This window comes from Monodelphis domestica, chromosome 1 (assembly GCF_027887165.1).
Source record: "Monodelphis domestica isolate mMonDom1 chromosome 1, mMonDom1.pri, whole genome shotgun sequence".
NCBI lineage: Eukaryota > Metazoa > Chordata > Mammalia > Didelphimorphia > Didelphidae > Monodelphis > Monodelphis domestica.
This window is the reverse complement of record NC_077227.1, coordinates 411,933,198-411,954,436: the sequence shown is the minus strand read 5'-3', so window position 1 is coordinate 411,954,436 and position 21,239 is coordinate 411,933,198. Positions and strand designations below refer to the sequence as shown.

The 21,239-nt window shown below is 38.6% G+C and overlaps 1 protein-coding gene and 1 long non-coding RNA gene across 2 annotated transcripts in view; both read right to left on the bottom strand.

Annotated features, from left to right (window-relative positions):
* Positions 1-585: 585 nt before the first annotated feature.
* On the bottom strand, positions 586-9,072 carry ATP6V1G1 (ATPase H+ transporting V1 subunit G1). The gene is made up of 3 exons (XM_001364291.4): positions 8,871-9,072; positions 4,949-5,049; positions 586-3,177 (listed from the first exon to the last, which is right to left on the bottom strand). The coding sequence occupies exons 1-3, from the start codon at positions 8,950-8,952 to the stop codon at positions 3,004-3,006; spliced, it is 357 nt and encodes a 118-aa protein (XP_001364328.1). The 5' UTR covers positions 8,953-9,072; the 3' UTR covers positions 586-3,003.
* Positions 9,073-19,408: 10,336 nt separating this feature from the next.
* LOC107650785 (uncharacterized) overlaps positions 19,409-21,239 on the bottom strand; it is a 44,464-nt gene continuing 42,633 nt past the window's right edge. Inside the window, exon 5 of the long non-coding RNA XR_008915251.1 lies at positions 19,409-21,225. This is a non-coding gene — a long non-coding RNA (uncharacterized LOC107650785). The remainder of the gene's footprint in view (positions 21,226-21,239) is intronic.

Genomic DNA, 21,239 nt, shown 5'->3' with positions numbered 1-21,239 from the left:
CATACTTTGTAGTATGCTTCCTTGATCCAGATTTCTACCAGTCAGCCTAGGATTAACCTTATGTTTAAAGCTTCCTTCAGATTCCTCTAGAATCAAGTGTGAGCTTTTCCATTAGATTCTGATTTTACTTTCCATGCATCCACTCTGGGATTTAAGCTCATTGGTATTTTTCCATTTCTTCACTAAGCCAAATCCACTGCTACTTTCCAAACTACTCAAGAATCTTAGAATGTCTAAACTGAGAGGGCCCTTACAGATCACTCAGCTCAACCTTCTTTTTTACTAGGAAACTGAACCACAGATGAAATGACTTGCCCAAGTTCTTATAACTAGCTCCCTGACTATTATAACTGGCTGAACTAAGAGAACAAAGCTTTTATTTAGGTGAGGGAGTACTGAGGGTAGGCTACATCAGTTTTTGTTGATGGGACACAATATAGTAAATAAGAAATGTCTGGAGATAGGTTTTCCCTTTTACTTGACACACATACCTGTAGATAAAGAAAAGCTTTCCCCCCATTATCTAAGAATTTACCTTGATATACCACTTCCCCCCCCCAAAAAAAAAACAACCAAACCTACACATTAAGTTCAAAAAGCATTTATTAATCATTTACTTTTAATATTTTTGCACAGATGTTAAGGTCAGGCACTGTACAAAAAGGGTTAGTAACCCCCTATTAAATTGGATTGTTGCAAAGGATTAACCCCCCCCCCCCAATTATCCTTTCTGAGCCCTGTTTCCCTCAACTGGAAATACTAATAACTGCGTTATCTACACTACAAAATTCCAAAAGCAAGTGCCATACAACTCATCCATATATAAAATACATATCTAATCTACCCAGAAGGGTTAGTGTAATGACTTCCACCCAGTAAGAAGCAGAATTGGGATGGGAGCAGAGAAGTGAAGCACAAACTCCAGGATAGTCCCTCTACCTAGTCATACTTGAGTAAAAAAGTTTATAATAGACAAGTTTTCCTGTCCTAGGCAGAACAGGACAATTTCCCTGCTATATAGCTGTATTAAGGCTTATGACATTGGGAGAGGCAGGCAACCATGTCCCTTGGAAAAGGATTTAGACCCCCAACCAAGTTTAATGTCTTGCAAGATGACCAGATGATTGACCTGATTATTTCCTAACACATGACAAATGAGATTAAGTTTCCAAGGTTTGGAAGAGGTGGTAGCAGATGAGTGTTCATTTCTAAATTTTGAGGTAATCTTTACTAAAATTGATCCTATGGGAAGGCAAGTTAATGGATACTGAAGTCTGCTTAAGAACAAAGCCACTATGTAAAGAGGTATAGCATTATGGCAGTAGGGAGCTCTCAGACAGATTGAATATACTGCCTTTCCTTTATATTTCTTTTTTTTTTAGGAGGGTGTCTTCTATATTCCACAGGTCAAACAATTCTCACAGGCCAAATATTTGGGAGGTAAAAACTATTGGCAAATAGATTTTAAGACAAATGCTGACCTGCATTTGTAGAAGTGTCTTCACCAGTAATTCCCAATTATTAATAAGAACAAGAGGTCCAGCCCCTATCCCTATCCTATTGGCAAAACTACAGTACAACTATTGTCAAATGACTCAGGGGCACTTCTCTAAAACACTCATTTAAGACAAGCAAAGCCCTTTTGAGAAAAATCACAGCTGGAAGAGATTATACTGAAGTTCTCTCCAGGGGGAACAATGGGCAGATCTAAAGTTAGCAAGTCTTATAAACCTCTGAGATCCCAAGTTTAAAGTTGTACCAGTGATACTTCTAAAACCCCTGAGATTTCTGAAAATGCTACTAAGGTAACAGAAGCAGCTACTAATAACCTCCCTTAGCAAAAGTAGCATGGATCAGCACTGAAATGAGGTTTTCATTAAGAAACCTCAATAAATTTCAGTGCACTCTCCCTCAATGAAAAAGCTTAGCAACAGCAAAGAGGAGACTAAGAGTTCCTTGAGGGTTGGCTAGTATCTTCTCCTTTTGTACCTATACTATTAGTGCCTGCCTCACTATACCCAACACAATGCTGAGCAAAAGAGTGCTCAATAAATAGAATCCTCTTCAGTGATCTAAACATAATTACTTAACACTTACATGCCTGTAAATGGCATGAGGCTGCTACAGGCTTTAAACATCTAGGACACTAGAAATCACTTTGCGAATTAAACAAGACATCAAAAATCAGTGTGGGGGGACCCCTGAGAAAAAGCTAATAGACTAGCATGTGCTATTTAATGTTACGAGAAATTACTATTCTTTCCCCTTAAGGTGCCCACAACACACATTTTCTAAATGCTTTGGGGGCTATTAATTTTTCAAGCAACATATTATAGAGCAACTGGGTTTTTGGATTGTTTTTTTTTTTTTTAAATGTGAGTCAAAGGAAAAGATACAAGCTAAGGAACACATATTAAATAGTCTTAACTTTCAAGTGACCATCCACATAGTAAATGTAACAGGGTATCCGTAAGTACCTGAGTTGTCAGTTGGTTCTATTTCATCAAAAATAGCTCAAAGGATCCTAAATGACTATATCAATAACATATTATGCTAAACCTCATCTAGATAGGGTTATTTAAGGATGCCCATTAATTCCCAATGCTTCATTGATGTTTAAAATAACGAAGTCTTTGAGACAACCACACAGAGTTGCCTCATACAATTTTAAACTCCTTTCTTAAGGAATTTTCTTCAGCACTAAGAGCATCTAGGAAGCAGTGTAGCATTCTTCTGCTTACCTACTAAAAGGCACAGAAAAGTTGTACTCATTAAATGAGTTAGTATGAAATTAGAGATAAGACTATTAACTCTTTGGATGAGCTTTCAGTCTGTATGAAGCTAGATTCTCTGAAAATGTTGAGGTACCATACCAAATATTATACAGAAATAATTTAAAATCTTTACACAAAAATGGAATTGCAGCACAGCTAAACCTTCACATTCTACAGGAAAGCAACTGAACTGCCAACCTATCCATTGAATGAGCTTATTTCTTTTATCCTATCCATTTATGCGGTAGTTTTCATGGATTGTTGGATGGATGTCACACACAAAAACCAACAGGTTATCCAGGACTTCCTCTTTGTTCTTCTGGAAATAGTTGTGGAGGATAGACATCTTCTGCAAGGTTTCCTTCTCTACTTCAGAGCTGCAACTGCCATGGCTGCCAAGAGCCTGGTGGGGAAGGGCAGAGAACAAATGTCAAGATTATAGGAAATGTATAATAAGTGATAAAAAGTAAAGTGAGCACAAGCAGGAGATGTGGTACATAGCGACAGCAATACAGTACAATGAGCAACTGTGAATGGCTTAACTATTATCAGCAATGCAAGAGTCCAGGACAACTCCAAGGGACTCTTGGGAAAAAGGTTACCCCCTGCTATAGAAAGAACTGATGGGAGTCTGAATACAGACAGAAGCATGTCATTCTTCACTTTATCTTGTCCATGAGTTTTTCTCTAGTGTGATCTGTCTTTTTACAATATGATAAACATGGAAATATGTATAGTATAATAGCACATTTACAATCTATATATATATATTAGCTTCCTATATTTAAAAAAGAGAAAGCTAAAGAGTTTAAGAAATATTTCTAACAAGTGCATTGCGTAGTCTAAAGAGATATCCAATTTCACCAATAATGTAAATAATTCAGCATAAGTCACTTTTAACAAAAGTTTCCCATCTACAAACAGCAATGCTTCCAATATCTTAGTATCAAATGCTAGAGCTTAGGGTGTCTAAAATACTGAATGCACAAATATATAAATGTAGCAATAATAAAACTGTACAGGAAGAGGTTTCAGTTTCTACAGTTAAACCTTCCTATCTTATGTTAAAATATTAAATATTAAAAAGATTTAAAACAATATTTCTAGGTACACACCTCAATCTAGCCAATCACAAAAGAATCTCTTACCCTGTGCCAATTTCAAAACATTAGGCCAAGTAAGATCCCAGATATAAACCATGATCCTAGAAAACATCAATTATACCTCAACCTTATATGAACTTAATTATCAACTTTTGGGGGAACAGAATGGTTGTAGGTAACTCTTCTTCTGACAGCCTTGTTATGCCAATATTTTTTGGTTTTGTATTTTTAAAAACCTTATCTTCTTTCTTAGAACCAATATTAAGTTCTGAGGCAGATTACTTAGTTGCAAAGCAGATGAGAGCTATGAGCAAGGAAACTGGGGTTAAGTGACTTGCCCAGGGTAATACAGCTAAAGAAGTATCTGAGGTTACATTTGAACCCAGACCTTCCCATCTCTAGGTCTGGTTCTCTATCCACTGAATCACCTAGCTGTCCCTTATGCTCAATAAAGAATACAAATGTAAATGAACATAGTATAGGGACACTGTTATGGGCTCATATTTTCCACACAAGAAAAAATTCTAAATTTGACAGCTCTCAGCCACACCAATAATCCCAAGAGTCTCAAATTAGGTATTAGACACAAAGTTAAACAGGCAGAGGAAAATGATAATGAATCATAAATTTATCAGTATGACTTAGAATAAGCCAAGTACACATAGATAACCTACAGAAAAGCTATCAGCTTCATGTAACTAAGGTAAACATTCCAGAATCCAATTTTGTAGTATCAAGTTTGAATGGAGGAAAAAACAAACAAACCACATGTTTTCAAATTGTAATACCAACACCTTTAAAAGAATTTAATTTTCATAACTACTATTTACTAAATCTTCATCTTTAATCTGGTCAGTTCCAGTGATGTTCTTACCTCCCAAACTAAACCTGCTTATGGTTACAGCTTAACAGAATCAGTTACAGAAGCTGAACTTAACTCAGTTCAGTTAACTCTTAAGTGGTGTATTCACCATGCACGAGGCAAGCATCCTTCCAAAATGGAAGGGCAGTAATATGGTCTCCACATCAGAAGATGGGAGGTATGAGGGTTATCAACAAAAGGGAACCAACCGAATCTTCTTTGGCTTTAAATTCTTTCTCCCTCTGCAGTCGATACTGCTCAATCTCAGCCTGAGCTTCTTCTTTTGCTTGTTTTAGTCTCCGGTTCTTTCCTGTTTTCAAAAGAGAGAGTTGCATCAGAAAGACATTATGAGATAGAAAGGGGATTTTAAAAATACATTGGAGATTTTTAACAGGAAGCAAAAGCACAAGGATAAGACCCTGGGCTGTGTAAAGACCAAAGGGAACAATCATAAATTTCATAAGAATCTGAAATTCTATCAAGTCCAACCCCTATGAATGGGGAAACTGAGGCAAAGAGAGGCTAGGTGACTTGCCAGGAAACTCTAGGCTCCTACCCACTGTATCATGCTACCTCTCAGGGAAATGTGAAACACAATTAGAGTCCAATCTGGCTGATGATGAATCCTTGATTCAATGGGAACAGACATTAATTTACATGTAATGTTCCTAGCCTTTTCAAGAAGGTCACTAGGGCCTTTCCCCCAACTCTACCATCCAACCACTCTTTTAAATCACCAAGCCTTAATGTATCAGACCACTTTTCATAATTGACTTGCCTTCTGAAGTTCTTTTCCAAACCAGACTAAAGATGATACCTACACTAATTCCATTCAGTTTCTCAATAAGTGGAGAACTATCTCAATCATTTCTGATGGCTAGTATAGCATAAGCTAAGAAAGCATCAATAGGGCCTAAAAGGAACACACCAGAAATTAAATCTCCAGAACACTTTTGGAAAAAACAAATGAAGAGAAAGAAAAACAGAAAAGTTTTCTTAGGCTCAATTTTCCATTATAGCAAGTCCATACCAAACAGTACTTATTTTCAAAGCTGAAGTAAACCCAAAGATAGTACTGGAGGTAGAAGGACTGTAAAACAGTTTTCCAGAAGCAATAAAAAGATCTAGGATGTAACTTAAAACAAACAAACAAAAAAAACCCTTACCTTCTATCTTAGTATCAATTCTAAGAAGAGCAGCAGGCAATCAGGGTTAACTAACTAGCCCATGGTCCCACAACTAGACAGTGTGATGGTATAGCCAACCCAGATCCTCCCCACTACAGGCTTGGTACTCTATCCATTGTGTTACCTAGCTGTCCCAACATCACTTTCTGTGTCTGAGGCCTACAGTTATTAGCCTCTTCTCTTGGGAGCCCCGGAGTCTTCTCCAATCGTCGACAAACTGTCTTTATTTCTGGGGTCCCTACATGTCTTAGACACTGACACATTGTTACTGTTTCTTTTATCCTTCTATGTTTCTTTCACCAGTTTCTCTACAGCATGATCCTTTGGTCCCCAAATTTTCAATTCTTTGTTTGCTGGTTTTTTCTTCGGAGTTAGAGGGGGTACTCAATTGCCTTAGTTTTTTTTTTTTTGGTCACTAGTCCCTTCTGGCTTATCACTAAAATTCTCAAGTTATCTCTCTTAGGCTTTGTCTCTACATATCCATTTCTCTGTGAAAAACAAAACAAAAACCTGCCCCTCCCCCTCAGTTGATTTCCGCATTTTGGTTACTAGTACCACCATCCTTTTCTTAGTCATTCCAGCTCAAAACCGTAAGTCATTATTATCTTTCTCCCTTTACAAACCCTACCCAACTGGTTTATTCTACTTTAGCAATGCTTCTTCCAAACCATCCTCTTCCAACTATCTCTTCCTCACCATCCCAATCTTCAAGTTCTCATTGTTTATCATGTTATCAGAAGCCTTTTGAAATGGCTTCCTCATCCTAGACCAATACTGCAGCCAGTCATATGCTTAAAGTTCTGAACATTTCAATCTCAACTTAAAAATTCCAAATGGTTTCCACCCTCTAAGGGATCAAATAAAAAAATCTTTAGCCTATGCTTTCTAAGATCTAGTCCCAAACTACATTTCTTATTTTCCATCCATTACTCCTCCCTTGAGTCAAATGGATTATACAATGGTCTCTGAAACAGGCCTGTGCTAATTCAGTATCTTAACTGTGCAAATCCTCTCCACAGATCAGTTTAAAAGCTATTTCTTAGCCCTTGTTGGAGTAGCAATCTTTAACTGATTCCTTTGTACCTTTCTTATGCACTAATGAACATATCACACTCCATTTTGTATTAGTTATTTGAGTTTTTTAACTTTCATTAAAAATCTTTAAGACTTTAAAGCAACTAGGTGGCTCAGTGGATTGAGAGCCAAGCCTAGAGATAGGAAGTACTCCTTCAAATTTGGCCTCAGACACTTCCTAACTATGTGATCCTGGGCAAGCTATTTAAATTCTCTTGCCTAGCCCTTACCATCCTTCTACCCTAGAACCAATACACAAGATTGATTCTAAGACAGAAGGTAAGGGTTAAAAAAAACCGTTTAAGAGCCATGGGAGGAGAGGTTGGCATCTGTTTTTTTTGTTTAATCAGAAAAACTCTGGAAGCCCTCAGCACATTTTACTGAATGAAAAAAATTAAGGGACTAAGATACAAAGATATCTCAGCTAGTTAGTGATCAGAAACTAGAATTCTACCATTCAACAAATAGAAGGTGATAATTGATTCTTCTGAAAGTCATCCACAAAGACTGTTTAACTAAGACTGTTGGATTCTTCCTCTTCCAATATATATAGCTTTAAAGTTTTGAAAACTATGGAAACTACTTCCAATTCTTTAAAAACCGATGTGTTCTACTGACATTATAATCCTTATTTTATATGAAAGGGAATCATGGGCCTTTCAGAAAAGTTAGGTAACTTGAAGATGATCACACAACCAAATAAATGTTCCTGGATGTGAACCCAGGTCTTCATGACTCCAAGTCCAATACTATATCCAATCTGACATGATACTTCTAAAATTGGTTCATTTGCTGGTCAGCACAAGGACACTGCAATTTCCTGTTTATGCACTTTTCTATTAGCTGTCTCCTTTTCCTAGAATGAACTCAATCCTCACTTGCCTGTAAATCTCCCATTTAAAACTGAAAGCTCTAGTGCCATCTTCTACAAAAATCCTTTTCTGGTACTCCCTAATGTTAATCTACTCCTCAAAGTTACTTTGTATTTACTCTAAATATATTCTGTATCTAGTTATATATTTATGTCTCCTCCCCTGAAAATGTAAACTCCATTAGAGCAGAAACTCACGTTTCTCTCTGTATGCTCAGCACTCACCATACAATAATAGGCTTATCATGTCCAAGACTAAAATTGAATAATTAAAGTTCTTACCTAAAAGAACCTTACAAGCTAAAAGAGTAGTGGTATACACACTTAAATGACATATAAGGTAGAATGGTAATAAGGGCAAGGCCAAAATCCGAAGTCTCATATAAGAAAACATGAGACAGGGTAAGGGTCAAAGACTCCGTTCCAGGAATCTGTACAGTGAGGCAGAAGACCCATAATGGGGAAAAGTGGTCTGGTTGATAAAGAACCTTCAGTCCCTGAAGGAGAAAAGTTTGAAATGAACCTAGAAAAAGAGATAAGAGGCTGAATTTAACTTCGGGGAAGGCTCCTAGCTTTCCGGTATAGAAGGTCCCTCCCAAAGCCATCGTTTCTTTCCTCTTCTCCCTCTCCTCCCACAGCCTTCAACCACTGGCCCCGCCCTATCCTGTTCCTAGGAGGCCAGCCAAAAGGAAGTTAATGACCATGTAAGAGGGAAGGGAAGGCTAATATCCCACAAGATTTGGAGGCCAAAAAAATGGGCCTTGAAAGTGTGGCTGTGATCCCAACAACCACAATATTCTAGCAGCTTCAAGATCTCTGATCCAGGTCGCCCACCACAGCTCACCCTTCTGTGCCTACACTTGCTGTGTCCTCTTCCCCATACATCAGCCCTAACTCATAAACAGCTCCCATAGAGCACAAACTTAATTCCTGCTTAACACTTCCCTCCACTCCTCCGGCCCCACAATCCCCCGCGCCCCAGATGCCGCTGCCGCTCACGTTTGCGGGCTTCAGAAACCTTCTCCGCAGCGCGCTTCTCCGCCTGCAGCAGCTGCTGGATACCCTGCGACTGGCTGGCCATGGCGACGCCAACAGAGCAGGATCTAGGAAGCTCTCAACTGTTCTTCTACTTGGGCTTCACCTCAGGTCAGCTGACTCGCTCCTCCCGAATCCCCGCCGATCACGTGACACCGGCGATTTCGTGGCGGGTGTTCAGTGATCACGCCCCGCCCATTCTCAGCTAATTCTGTCAAATGATTGGCTGTTGGGAGGTGATGAGGGAGGGCAAGAGCTTTGGGTCCTTCTAGACATACGCGAGAACTTTCTTTCCTCTCCGACTTACTTTCCCTCCCCCACTGTCTCACTTGACAACCCTAAAGAAACCTGGGGAAACTTCCAAATGGGAGAGGACACAGAGACCACCTAGTCCAACTCAACCCTTAAAAAATTTTTTTAGTTATGCCTTTTGTCGTTACATAATTTTTTTTTCTATTTTTGAAATCTTAATATCTTTTTGCTTTTACATTACTGATCTTCATTTGAAAAATCATTTCTTCCTCATTCCTCTAGCTGGTGATTCATCCGTTGTAACAAATACTTTTTAAAAGGGAGAGGCAGAACAAAAAACAGTTCACAAGCGATAGAATCTGATAGTCTACATAATCAATTATGAAAATAAAAAAAGCAGGGGGTAATCTTAACTATGTATGTACTGTTTCACACAGGGTCCTTCACCTCTGCAAAGAAGAGAAGGGTACATCACAGTGGGGTAGGCTGAGGGATCCAGGAGCTTGGAGACCCCTAAGCCCTAAACGATACTCAGTGAACTCATCTCAAGAATACGGAGTGGCTGGAGAGAGCCCAGGTATAATCAAGAAGCCACTGTGTAAACAGAGGTCTGAGATTTCCTGTACATGTATGATCTGAGCCCCTCAAATAAATGTGTACCTTCAGCTCATCCCCCAGACATGTTGACTGCTTACAGTGATGAATAAGAACTTATTTCAGTGACATGTACCTATCTTGCTTACAGCCTCAGACATTTAGTAACTGGGTGAACCTGGGCAAGTCACTTTTTGTGTCAGTTTCCTCATTTGTAAAATGAATAGGAGAATAAAATGGTTCCACTCCAAGAAAATCCTAAAGGGAGTCAGGAAGAGTCCAACATAACTGAACCACAACAAATACAGTACAAATACTAGAGTAATTACATCCAATAATGTACTATATAAGTCTACCCTCTGCCTTGAGGAAGATTATGTTTCATTCCCTGTTCTCAGAAACCTTCATTTTCCAGTCTTCTTTTAGAAATGAGGAATAGGAGGCAGCTGGGTTGCTCAGTGGTTTGAGAGCCAGACCTAGAGACAGGAGATCCTAGGCTCAAATCTGACCTCAGACACTTCCTAGCTGTGTGACTCTGGACAAGTCACTTAACCCTCATTGCCTAGCCCTTACTGTTCTTCTGCTTTCTACCAAGGCAGAAGGTAAAGGTTTTAAAAAGTTTAAAAAGAATGAAAGAAAGAAATGAGGAATAGAATAGATTCATGGAGTTAGAGACAGAAAAACCCATGTTCCTCAGTTCAAATTCTAACTACTGCAGGAGATCTTTTCTGGTCTCCCTTTTGATGGTGTTCTCCCTATGCCGTCAAATTACTTTGTACTTATTTATCTGTGTATATGTTATATGTTATCACTTGTCATGCATTATATGCCAATACAAGGTAAGGAACTCAAAATTCCATGCCCTTTACCTTGCAACACTATTGAGTCACTTAGAGAAGTAACTTGCTGACAGTCTCCCAAAATTATCAAAAGAACCAGGACTAAAACTCCTAATTCCTGACTAAGGCCAGTGTTCTTTTTTTTTTTAACTCTTACCGTATGCCGTAGAATAGTTATAGATTATTGGTTCTAAGGCGAAAGAGTGGTAAAGTCTAGGCAAATGGGGTTAAGTGACTTGTCCAGGGTCACACAGCTAGGAAGTGTCTAAGGTCACATTCAAAGCCAGGACCTTCCATCTCCAGGCCTGGCTCACTACCCACTGAACACCTACCTACCCAGTGCTCTATAAAGAACCACTATAATTTATTGATTAAGGGAGTGACATGAACAGACCTGAGCTTAGGAAACATCATTTTGGTAGCAGTGAGGAGAATGGATTAGAGTGGGGCAAGACTTGAGATAAGAAGATGAATTCAAAAATTATCACAATAGTCCAAGTGAGTCAATGAGAACCAGAACTAAGGCAGAGGCTTTGTAAGGAGACAAAAGGAAATGGCTGAAAGAAGTGTTATGAACATTGAATTAACAAGGCCCAACATTTGATTGGTGAAGTGAATGAGATATGTGAGGTAAAGGAGAGTGAGAAGTTAAAGATGACACCAAGATTTTAAATCTGGACAGATAGGAAGTTGGTTTCTTTAGCAAAAATAGGAAAGTTCAGAAGAGAAGTAGGTTTAAGGGGAAATATAAGGGGAAATATTTTGGACACAAATTGGAGATACCTTAAGGAAATTCAGGGTAAAATGTTTATTAGGCAGTTGGTGATACAGGACTGGAGCTTAGGAAAGAGATTGGGACAAAATATATATAAATCTGGGAGTCATCTGCATAGAGATGATAATCTTATCCATTGGAGCTGATGATGTCACCAAGTGAGAGATGATAAAGCTGAAGAGAGGGTGGCAACAGAGTTTTGGAATACTCCCACCATTTGTAGGCATGACAAGGATGAAGATCTAGCAAAGAAAACTGGAAAGAAACAAGTAGGCAGGAGAAAAACCAAGAGAATTGGTGTCAGGAAAATCTAGAGATAAAAGAGTATCTAGAAAGGTAGTCAATAGTGTCCAGTGAAGCAGAGATGTCAGGAGGGAAGAGAACTGAGAAAGGGCCCTCAGATTTAGACATTAAGAAATCACCAATAATTTTGAAAAGAGCAGTTTTAATAGAATGATAAACTAGGAAGTCAGGTTCCAGAGGGTTGAAAAGTGAATAAGAAGAGATGAAGTAAAGGCAATGGGTGTAGATAGCTTTTTTCTTTCTTTTTTTAATTCAAAATTATTTTATTTTTCTAGTTACATTTAATGATAATTTTCAACATATGTTTTCCAAAATTATAAGGTCCAAGCTGTCATTTTTTCACTCTCCCTACTTAGGGATGGTAAGCAATTTGATCTGGGCCATACATGTATTATCATGCAAAACATACTTCCATATTGGTCACTGTTGTAAAAGCACACTTATACAAAACCCAAACCCCAAAATAAAAACATAAATACACTTCCCAGCTCTCTTTAAAACGATATTCTCCTTCACAAATTCTTCATTCGAACCAAACTAAACCACTAGTAGTTCAACAGACATTTATTAAGCAATTTCCATGTTCCTGGCACTGTGTTAAGCATTTTGAGGATTGAGCAATTTAAGGACACACATTTTACAATCTCTGTCTTGCTTTCCTGAACAGGTATTCCCTCTAGCTGTCCATCATGAATTTTCTCCTTTCTCATCTCTACCTTTTAAAATCCTTCTCTTCCTTCAATACTCAGCTCAAGTGCTATTTCCAGCATGTCTTTCAGATCTTCTTGTGATCTCACTTGTTAGTGTTCTCATTCTGCCCCTTAATTGTCCTTGTACTCTATTTAAGTTCTATCTTTATATATTTGCATCTTTGTATCTTCCTTTGAATCCTGAGGCAGTGGGTTGTATAGTTGTACAGTGGGCAGAGCTCTGGGCTTGGAGTCAAAAAAGATCGAATTTCCATTCTAGCCTCAGACTCTTACTAGTTGTGTGAGGCAAGTCACTTAACCTCTGTTCACCTCAGTTTCCTTAACTATAAAATTAATATGATAATAATAGTTATTATCTATAATCTATTAATTGATGTCATTTTATTTAAATTTAATTTGAATAATCTATTTAATAACATCAATATTGATATTAGTAACAGCACAATAGGCAATGATAATAATAGCTATATCCCATGGTTGTTGTAAGGTATCAAACAAGAGAACATTTGTAAAAAGCACAGTGACTGGCACATATCCACTTCTTTTCCCTTCCTCCTTCCCCAGTATGTAGTACACGTTTTTTTGCCTATAGCAGGCACTTCAATATTTGAAGTTCCCAAGGACACAGCTTCTTCTATCAAATTAAGTACTTGGCACATTTCAGAGTCCTCTGTAGCTTTCTAACTAGTTATCATTTCCTTATTATCTCTGACTCTTCATTACTAACATCCTTTATCTTATAATGAAGGTATTTGTAGACTGGGATTATATCTCTGAGTAAATTATACTATTAATATTTATCAACCACAGTCTCCTATTATATTTTGTCCTTCCCTGAACCCAGTCAGATGTAGTTTTCATGCTATTTGCCCATTTCTAGTCTTTTTTAGGGGATACAGCAGATTTTCACATCCCACTGTTGGGATTTCTTCCTAAATATTTTCAGGGGTTGAAAATTGAATAATCAAACACACCCATAGATGCAAATTACAGAGAATTATAAGGTTTTTCACAGAGATAAACTAGAAGGTCATCAGATCAAATTTCCTCATTTTCCAGAAAAGGAAAATGAGGCTAGTGACCCACCCAAGGTCACACAGGGGAGTTTAGTAGCCAGAAAGAATTCAAACCCCACCTCCAGCCTCTCTCATTCATATAGACTTCCTACCACTCAATCTTTATACCCATACAGTTCATATAAATGGCATTAAGAAACGGTTAAGATCCCAGAGAAGTACAATTTTGTATTGAATTTCTTATGAGTATGTCTTTTCCTCACTAATAAATGGGAAGCTTTCTGAGGTATTTGTAGGCCCAAATGTACCCGCTCTGAGATCAGGAACTATGTCATTTACCTTCAAAAGACTTCTTCCCTTCCCTAGCATCTAGTACAATGCTGCACATTTAGGAGGTATTAAAGTGGGTTTGTGTTTTTCTTTGTGCCTAGGGAAGGCTCTGGGTACAAGGACTGACTGTTGAAAAATGACAGAATTATTAAAAAACAATTCAAAATGTCAATTGATTTGTTGTTGAGTGTTTATATCAAGCAATTTACAGTGACAAGTGACAGCAATTTCTAAATAATGTTCTGTAATTTTTTTCTAACTCTTTTTATCATCACAGGGATAAAATCCACTCCAGATCCTTGGAGCTGCTGAGTCTTTGTTTAGATGACCCCACCAGCAGCTCAGAAGTCATTTGTGAGGCCCAGAAACTTGAAAAACAGAGATCAACAGGATCTGATTTATCCTCAATTTACCTTAGAAACAGCTTACTCCTATAGTTGTGATTCACCCAATTTTCTCTGAGATAGTACCATAGAATTTAAAGGAAACGATCATTTAACCAATCCCATTATTTGGGATTTGTTGTTTGTTGTTCAGTTATTTTAGTCATGTCCAACTCAGTTTTCTTGGCAAAGATACTGGAGTGACTTGCCATTTTTTTCTCCAGCTCATTTTACAGATGAAGAAACTGAGGCAAACAGGGATTAAGTGACTTACCTAGGGTCATACAGCTAGGAAGTATCTGAAGTCAGATCGAACTCAGGAATATGAGTTTGCCTGCCTCTCAGCCTGGCACTCTAGCCACTCTATCAGCAACTGCCCCAATATTTTACAAATGAGTAAACTGAGACCTAGAGAAGTCACATGAGTGACAGAATAGGAGAGTTGAGATTTGACCTACCCCCTCTTACACCAAATCCAGTGCTTATTGTAATGATTAAAATTTAGGAATATGGGGAGACTGAGGCAGGTAGAAATTAGTTTCTCTCTGCAAGGAGTATTATATTTTTTTAGAGGCTTATTAAAGGTTAAAGATTAAAGAAAATACAGAACAAGAAAAAACACGTGCCTAGGCCAGAGGCCTAGGCCAGATAACCTCACATCATGGAAGAGACACATCTGCTCCAAAACAGAAGTCCAGAAAAAGAAAAGAGCCCCAAAAACCTTTGCCACCAGCTTAAATCCTTCCTCCATCTCAGCCCACCTCAGAATTCCTATGAGATTACAAAGCATTTTCGGGAAGTGGAGCAAAGGCTTGTGGGGATTGTAGTCCTGTATTCGAGTCTATTTTTTACATTCCTCCATTTGATCCTCTGGGAAGAAGTCCTTCCCCAAAGGATCATAAAAACATAATCAATTTAAAGATTACAATAATTTGAGGATAAGAGAAAAAAAACAATAATTGCTATACTTAAGGCAAATACAATCAATATTAATTTTTATTCTATAATAATATTAGTTTAAATATATATACTTGCTATTATTATTAATACATACCCAAACAGCTTTAGACTATGGGAACCTGCCATTTATTGATAATTGTTGTGGGACTATGATTAATGTTTGTGTCTGATTCTAGGAACGGGATCAAAAAGGAGCACAGAGATAACCTGGATAATGCCAAAAGAGCTCACAGGTCTAAAAATCAAAGACCAATCCAGGTAGGATTAATGCATTTCTAAGCCAATACTAAGGACTTGAACCTAGTATGAGACTCGGGGTTGCGACACTTGACAGATGTTAAGATGTAGGCCTTCCTTGTATCCACACTCTTCGTGAAAATACCTACAGACAAGTACCAAAAGTTGGCTACCATCCTGGCTCCCACCATCCCTGAGAACGAAGGTAAAATCAGACGAGGGAATGACATTTCCCTACATAAATAAAAAAAATCTGGTCCTTTTTTCTCTCCTATAGTATGGCAACTTCCTGTAGCCTTGGCTGCAAATGGGTAAGTAAAATTTGCTGCATTCTGTCCTACAGACTTGTGGGATTAGAAATTACTTAACTGGACCCTAATACAGGGGCCTGTGAAAAAAAAAATTTTTTTTATTCTTGCTTTCTAAAAAAATTTTGTATACATAGATTTTTTTTGATATTTTGATACTGATTTTGAATTCTTTAAAATAAATATATGTATATATAAAGGGTCTATATTTTTTCCCTTGATTTTTTCCCTTTTTCTTCTTTTGTTTTTGTTTTTTATTTTATTTTCATTTTGTTTTGTTTTCCTTTTGGATTAACTCGCACACCCCCCCCAACTAAAACTTGCATCCTCAGCTGGACTCAGTGTTTTTTCAACACTTTCTTCAGGGGGGGTTGTATTTCATAAAATCCAAGATTTAAATTTTGTTCAAGATAGATCTTCAGAGAAGAAGCTTGCTAACTAACTGAATCCAGAATGAACCTTGGGGTATGGTTGATTGAACATTTTTTTAATGTACACTCTTATGCCAAAGGGGACTGCCCCCTAATTGGCTTTTGTCAATGAGCCCAGCAAAACATTGGTTTGCTGTCTTTCTCTCTTCTCTATTTCCCCATATCTACAACTATTATAGTTTTCCTCTTTGTGGGTAAAAATTTTGTATACACTTACAGTTAGAATTTTTGGGGGTGCAGTATGCTTATGTTTAAGTGATCAGTTGGGGAGACTAGTCCCCCAATCATCATCAGGGGGGATTGTGAATTTAAAAAATCTCCATCTTGGTCTAGCACCCAAAAATTGTGCACACCCACACTACACAGGCATGTGCTAGTCAATGACAAATCAGAAATAACTAACTGCCCACCTGGGCTGTCCTAAGCCAAGCTAGAGCCACCATTGGCACTTGTGAGGCACAGGAAGTGAGGTAGGGAACAGCCTCTGGAATTCGCTCACTTCCTGTGGAGAGAGCTAGACGCGAGTTCATGTGAGGAGCTTGGACAGGGAGGAGGCCCGCAGACAGCTTCCCTTCAGATAGGTCATGTGAGTCAAGGACTGTTTCCTTCTTTACCTTGGCCCCTTTGGGCCTAACTCCTTCTGGCTCCCTGCTAGAGGTTGAGTAAACCCTTTTCCTTTTTCTCCTTTCTCCTTCTTTCCCTCTCCTTTTTCTTACTCTCATTGTGATTAAACCCACAATAAATTCCATCCTGACTTGAGTGTTTCATTTTAGGAATTTCATAAGTAAATTCCTTGGTGGCCACAGTTTTAATATAACAATCTTAAAAGGTGAAATTTTCACTACAACATTATTCTGAACTTGAGCTCACTTGGCTGGAATGACTGAGGAAGAGTGGTGAGAGTTACAGGCATGGGACTAGGGGCATAGGGCAGGGTATGATCTAGATAGAGTTAGGGGGAAACCAGGATAACATGAGCCATCTGGAGTCCTGATCTTTGTCTAGTGCTGGAGTATCCTTTGAGATATTGTTGCTATGACCACCAAATCCCCAAAGTCAGATATATTGGCACTTATTCCCCTTTCCTGGTGATCTCCATCAAGTGCTCCTGCTTAAGAACAACACTGACCTTTTTATCACAGAGGTGACTTGCTGTGAGCTTATCAATTTCCCCCAGAGAAGTACCTGTGTTATTGTCACTCTTTCCCGCTGTTCTTCATTATGACTTGGAAAGATTAAAAACTCCTGGAGGAATTACATTTTAGACTCTGAGCATTCCTAATCCACTTAATCCCCCTTGAAGTGGCAAAAACCAAACAGAGAAAAAAATAGGAGCTTAGTTCTGCTTTCTCTGAGTTAAAAGTTGCCATTATCCTAACTCTCTAAGGAACTAAGTTGAGCTACAATAAAACAAACAGGGGCTGGCCTGACCATGGGTGGTGGCAGGCAGGATTGGCTATCTATTTTGAGTTCCAGGAAAGGTTTCCTACCCAAAGAATCAACCCCAGGGCAGCTAAGTGACTCAGTGGTAAAGTGCCAGGCCTGGAGTCAGGAGGACATGGGTTCAAATCCAGGGCATTGTAGACCTTTATTAGTTACCCTGTCATTTCCTGGTGCAAAGGGGTGTTCAGGGAAAACCAGAACCTCTGATGTGAGGGCTAGCTGAGCTTTTTTCAGGGCTGTTTCTCTTGCTACCCATTTCTCAACTGTGGCTCTATAACATTTGCAGTGCAGTGGCTAAAACTATCTTGGCAGGTGAGCTAAACCAGGTTGAAGGTATTTGATAGCCCTCAAACCCTTCCGTGACTTGGGGGAGGATGTCTACCCCAGACACGCAAAAAATTCTCATGGGTGGAAGAGGCAGATGAGAACAATTTGTTCTAATGGCCATGAAGGCAGCTGAAGTAGGTGCTGTAGAGCACTTAAAGCTTGGTTAGACATCAAAGAGGCCAACGCCATCCACTGCATCCCAAGCCATCACCAGTCACCCTGACTTTTGTCTGGTCCCTGGACTTGGATCACTCTGGAAGAGAGAGGCTGATGCTGATGACTTTGTGCAACTCTGCCTCACTTAAATCCAATTTATTTAAGAGTCAAAGGCATCACCAGTTTGGTCCTCTGAGTACTGTACAATAACTTTTGTTTTCTAAAACCAGTCCAACCCCATTCAACTTCTGACAAACCTACCCCCAACCCCCACTTCTCCATTCAAGGGCTCAGTGTGAGTATGAAGGAGGTGCATCAAGTACAAACTTGCAACCAACAACCATCTTGTTTAAATGTGAAACTCTTTGTACTTCCAGCTTAATGTCCTTGTAGGAATTCTGTAACATCAAACTAATTTCTAACAAAAAAAAAATCCTCAAGAGTTATGTAGTTCGAAGACTTTTTGGTTTCTCCTTAACCTGAAATTCTTCAGTTTTCCCAGGTAAATGAAAGGGAAGGAAAGAAAAAACCAAAGAACAACAACAAAACTTTGATGGAGCCCCTAATCTAGCCCTTCATTTCATATTTCTACCTTTTGCATGTATAATTGACCATCAACAAACCTCCCAAGATTTGTGCTACTCCATATAAATCTGTGTGCAGGCTATATCATAAATTCCCTACGTTTAGGGGCTATCCCATTCTTGTCTTCCTTTGCACATAATAGGCATATAAGAAGTGTTCAGTGATGAATAGAATTGAACAATGAACTTCTGATTAATAGGACTGGATCAAGGGAATTAAACAGGTCTTTGGAGGTGATCTAATTATATCACTTCATTTCACAAATGAGTGAGCTAACAATAATAAAAAAAAACCAAACCAGTAACTTATATAGTTCTTACTATGTGTCAGGCACTGTGCTAAGCACTTTACAATTACTATCCCATTTGATATTCAGGACAATCTTAGAAGGTAGGAACTATTATGATCTCCATTTTACAGATGGGCAACTAAGGCAAACAGAGGTTAAGTAACTTGCCCTAAATCATAAATCCAGTCAGGAAGAAGATGGAGATTTTTCTTCTGCCTCTGTCAATGACTGATTTATACTACATTCTGTTTGCCATTAAATCAGACTCTCTTCTCTTTTTCCTTATAAATAACATTCCCCAGGTAGAACTTTGGGCCAGGCTCAACAAATGTTGTTGTTTTATGTCTTCAGTCTCAGTCATTAAGTAAATGGCAGAAGTCTTTCAGTTGGTGGGGAAGGAAAAATCTTTTTTTTTTTAAATTTAGAATATTTTTCCATGGCTACATGATTCATGATTCCCCTTTCCTCCCTTCTCCCTTCCCCTTTCCTCCCCCCTAGCCCCCCCCCCCCCAAGCAGACAAGCAATTCCACTGGGTTTTACATGTGTCATTGTTCAAAACTTATTTCCATATTATTCATATTTGCAGTAGAGATCGTTTAACATCAAAACCCTAATCATATCCCTATCAAACTATGTGATCCATTATATATTTTTCTTCTGTGTTTCTGTCCCCACAGTTCTTCCTCTGAATGTGGACAGCATTCTTTCTCATAAGTCCCTCAGAGTTGTCCTGGATCTGCTACTAGAGAAGTCCATTACATTCAATTGTACCACAGTATATCAGTGTCTGTGTACAATGTTCTCCTGGTTCTGTTCCTCTCACTTTGCATCACTTCCTGGAGGTTGTTCCAGTCTCCATGGAATTCCTCTACTTTATTATTCCTTTTAGCACAATAGTATTCCATCACCAACACATACCACAATTTGTTCAGCCATTCCCCAGTTGAAGGGAATCCCCTCATTCTCCAATTTTTTGCCACCACAAAGAGTGCAGCTATGAATATTCTTGTACATGTCTTTTTCCTTATTATATCTTTGTAGAACAAACCCAGCAGTGATATGGCTGGATCAGAGGGCAGACAGTCTTGTAAAGCCCTTTGCACATGATTCCAAATTGTCTTCCAAAGTGTTTGGACCAATTCACAACTCCACCAGCAGTGTATTAGTGTCCCAATTTTGCTGCATCCCTTCCAACATTTATCGCTTTCCTTAGCTGCCATATTCAGTCTGCTAGATGTAAGGTAGTACCTCAGAGTTGTTTTAATTTGCATTTCTCTAATCAGGAGGGATGTAGAACACTTTTTTCATGTACTTATTGATAGTTTTTATTTCATTATGTGAAAACTGCCTATTCGTGTCCCATGACTATTTGTTGATTGGGGAACGGCTTGGTTTTTTGTAAATTTGACTTAGTTCCTTATATATTTGGGAAATTAAACCTTTGTCAGAGAGTTTTGTTATGAAAATGTTCTCCCAGTTTGTTGCTCTGGAAGGAAAATTCTTGCTAATGATTCATCTTCCTTTTTTCTAGCAGAAGGTGGTCTGTTGATATCATTGCTCATTTCCGCATGATGGACCACAAACAATACATCTTAAAAAGAGAAGGATGTGGGAGAGAGGAGGAATGGCTCAGAAAGAAGGAAGGGGTGCTTTTCTCTCATAAATTTTTCTAACTTCTGGTAGGTTCTGCAGGTAGGTGACTTTCATCACCAATTAAAATTCTTGTAATCTTGCTGATTTACTAGGGATGGGACCAAAAAAATTCATATTGACCAAATGTAGTTGCCTCATGTAGTTCAAGAGGGGACCTAGAAAACAGGCTCCTTGTTTATGAGAAGTGGTGAGTGAAAGGCTGACTCCTTTCATATTGAATTTTCTGAATAGACTAGCCTCAGGAGAAACTTCCTCAGGTCCTCCGCTTTGCTGAGGCCACTAAGGATGAACTCTCCCTATCTGGGTTGAGCCAGGGGCCAAAAGTAAATTACTTAGTGCTTAGGCTTGATATCTTACCCTATCCTCTCTCTGATTTTCTTACTTCACTCTTTCTTTTTTTTTATAAATAAATTGTAAATAAATCTCTTTGGAATTAATATAAATTCCTGGTGATCCTATATTTAAATATAATCCAGTCAAACCTTTTTATATAATAAAATCTCCTATTTCCCCCTCACACTTTCCAATTTAGAATCAATACTATATATTGGTTCTAAGGCAGAAGAGCAATAAGGACTGGACAATGGGGGTTAAGTGACTTGCCTAGGGTCACACAGCGAACAAGTGTCTGTGGTCACATTAGAATCCAGTACCTTCTGTTTCTAGGCCTGGTTCTCCATCCACTGAGCTACCCAGTTGCTCCCTTGAGCTATGTCCTGATGGGAACCTGAGGAAAAAGCA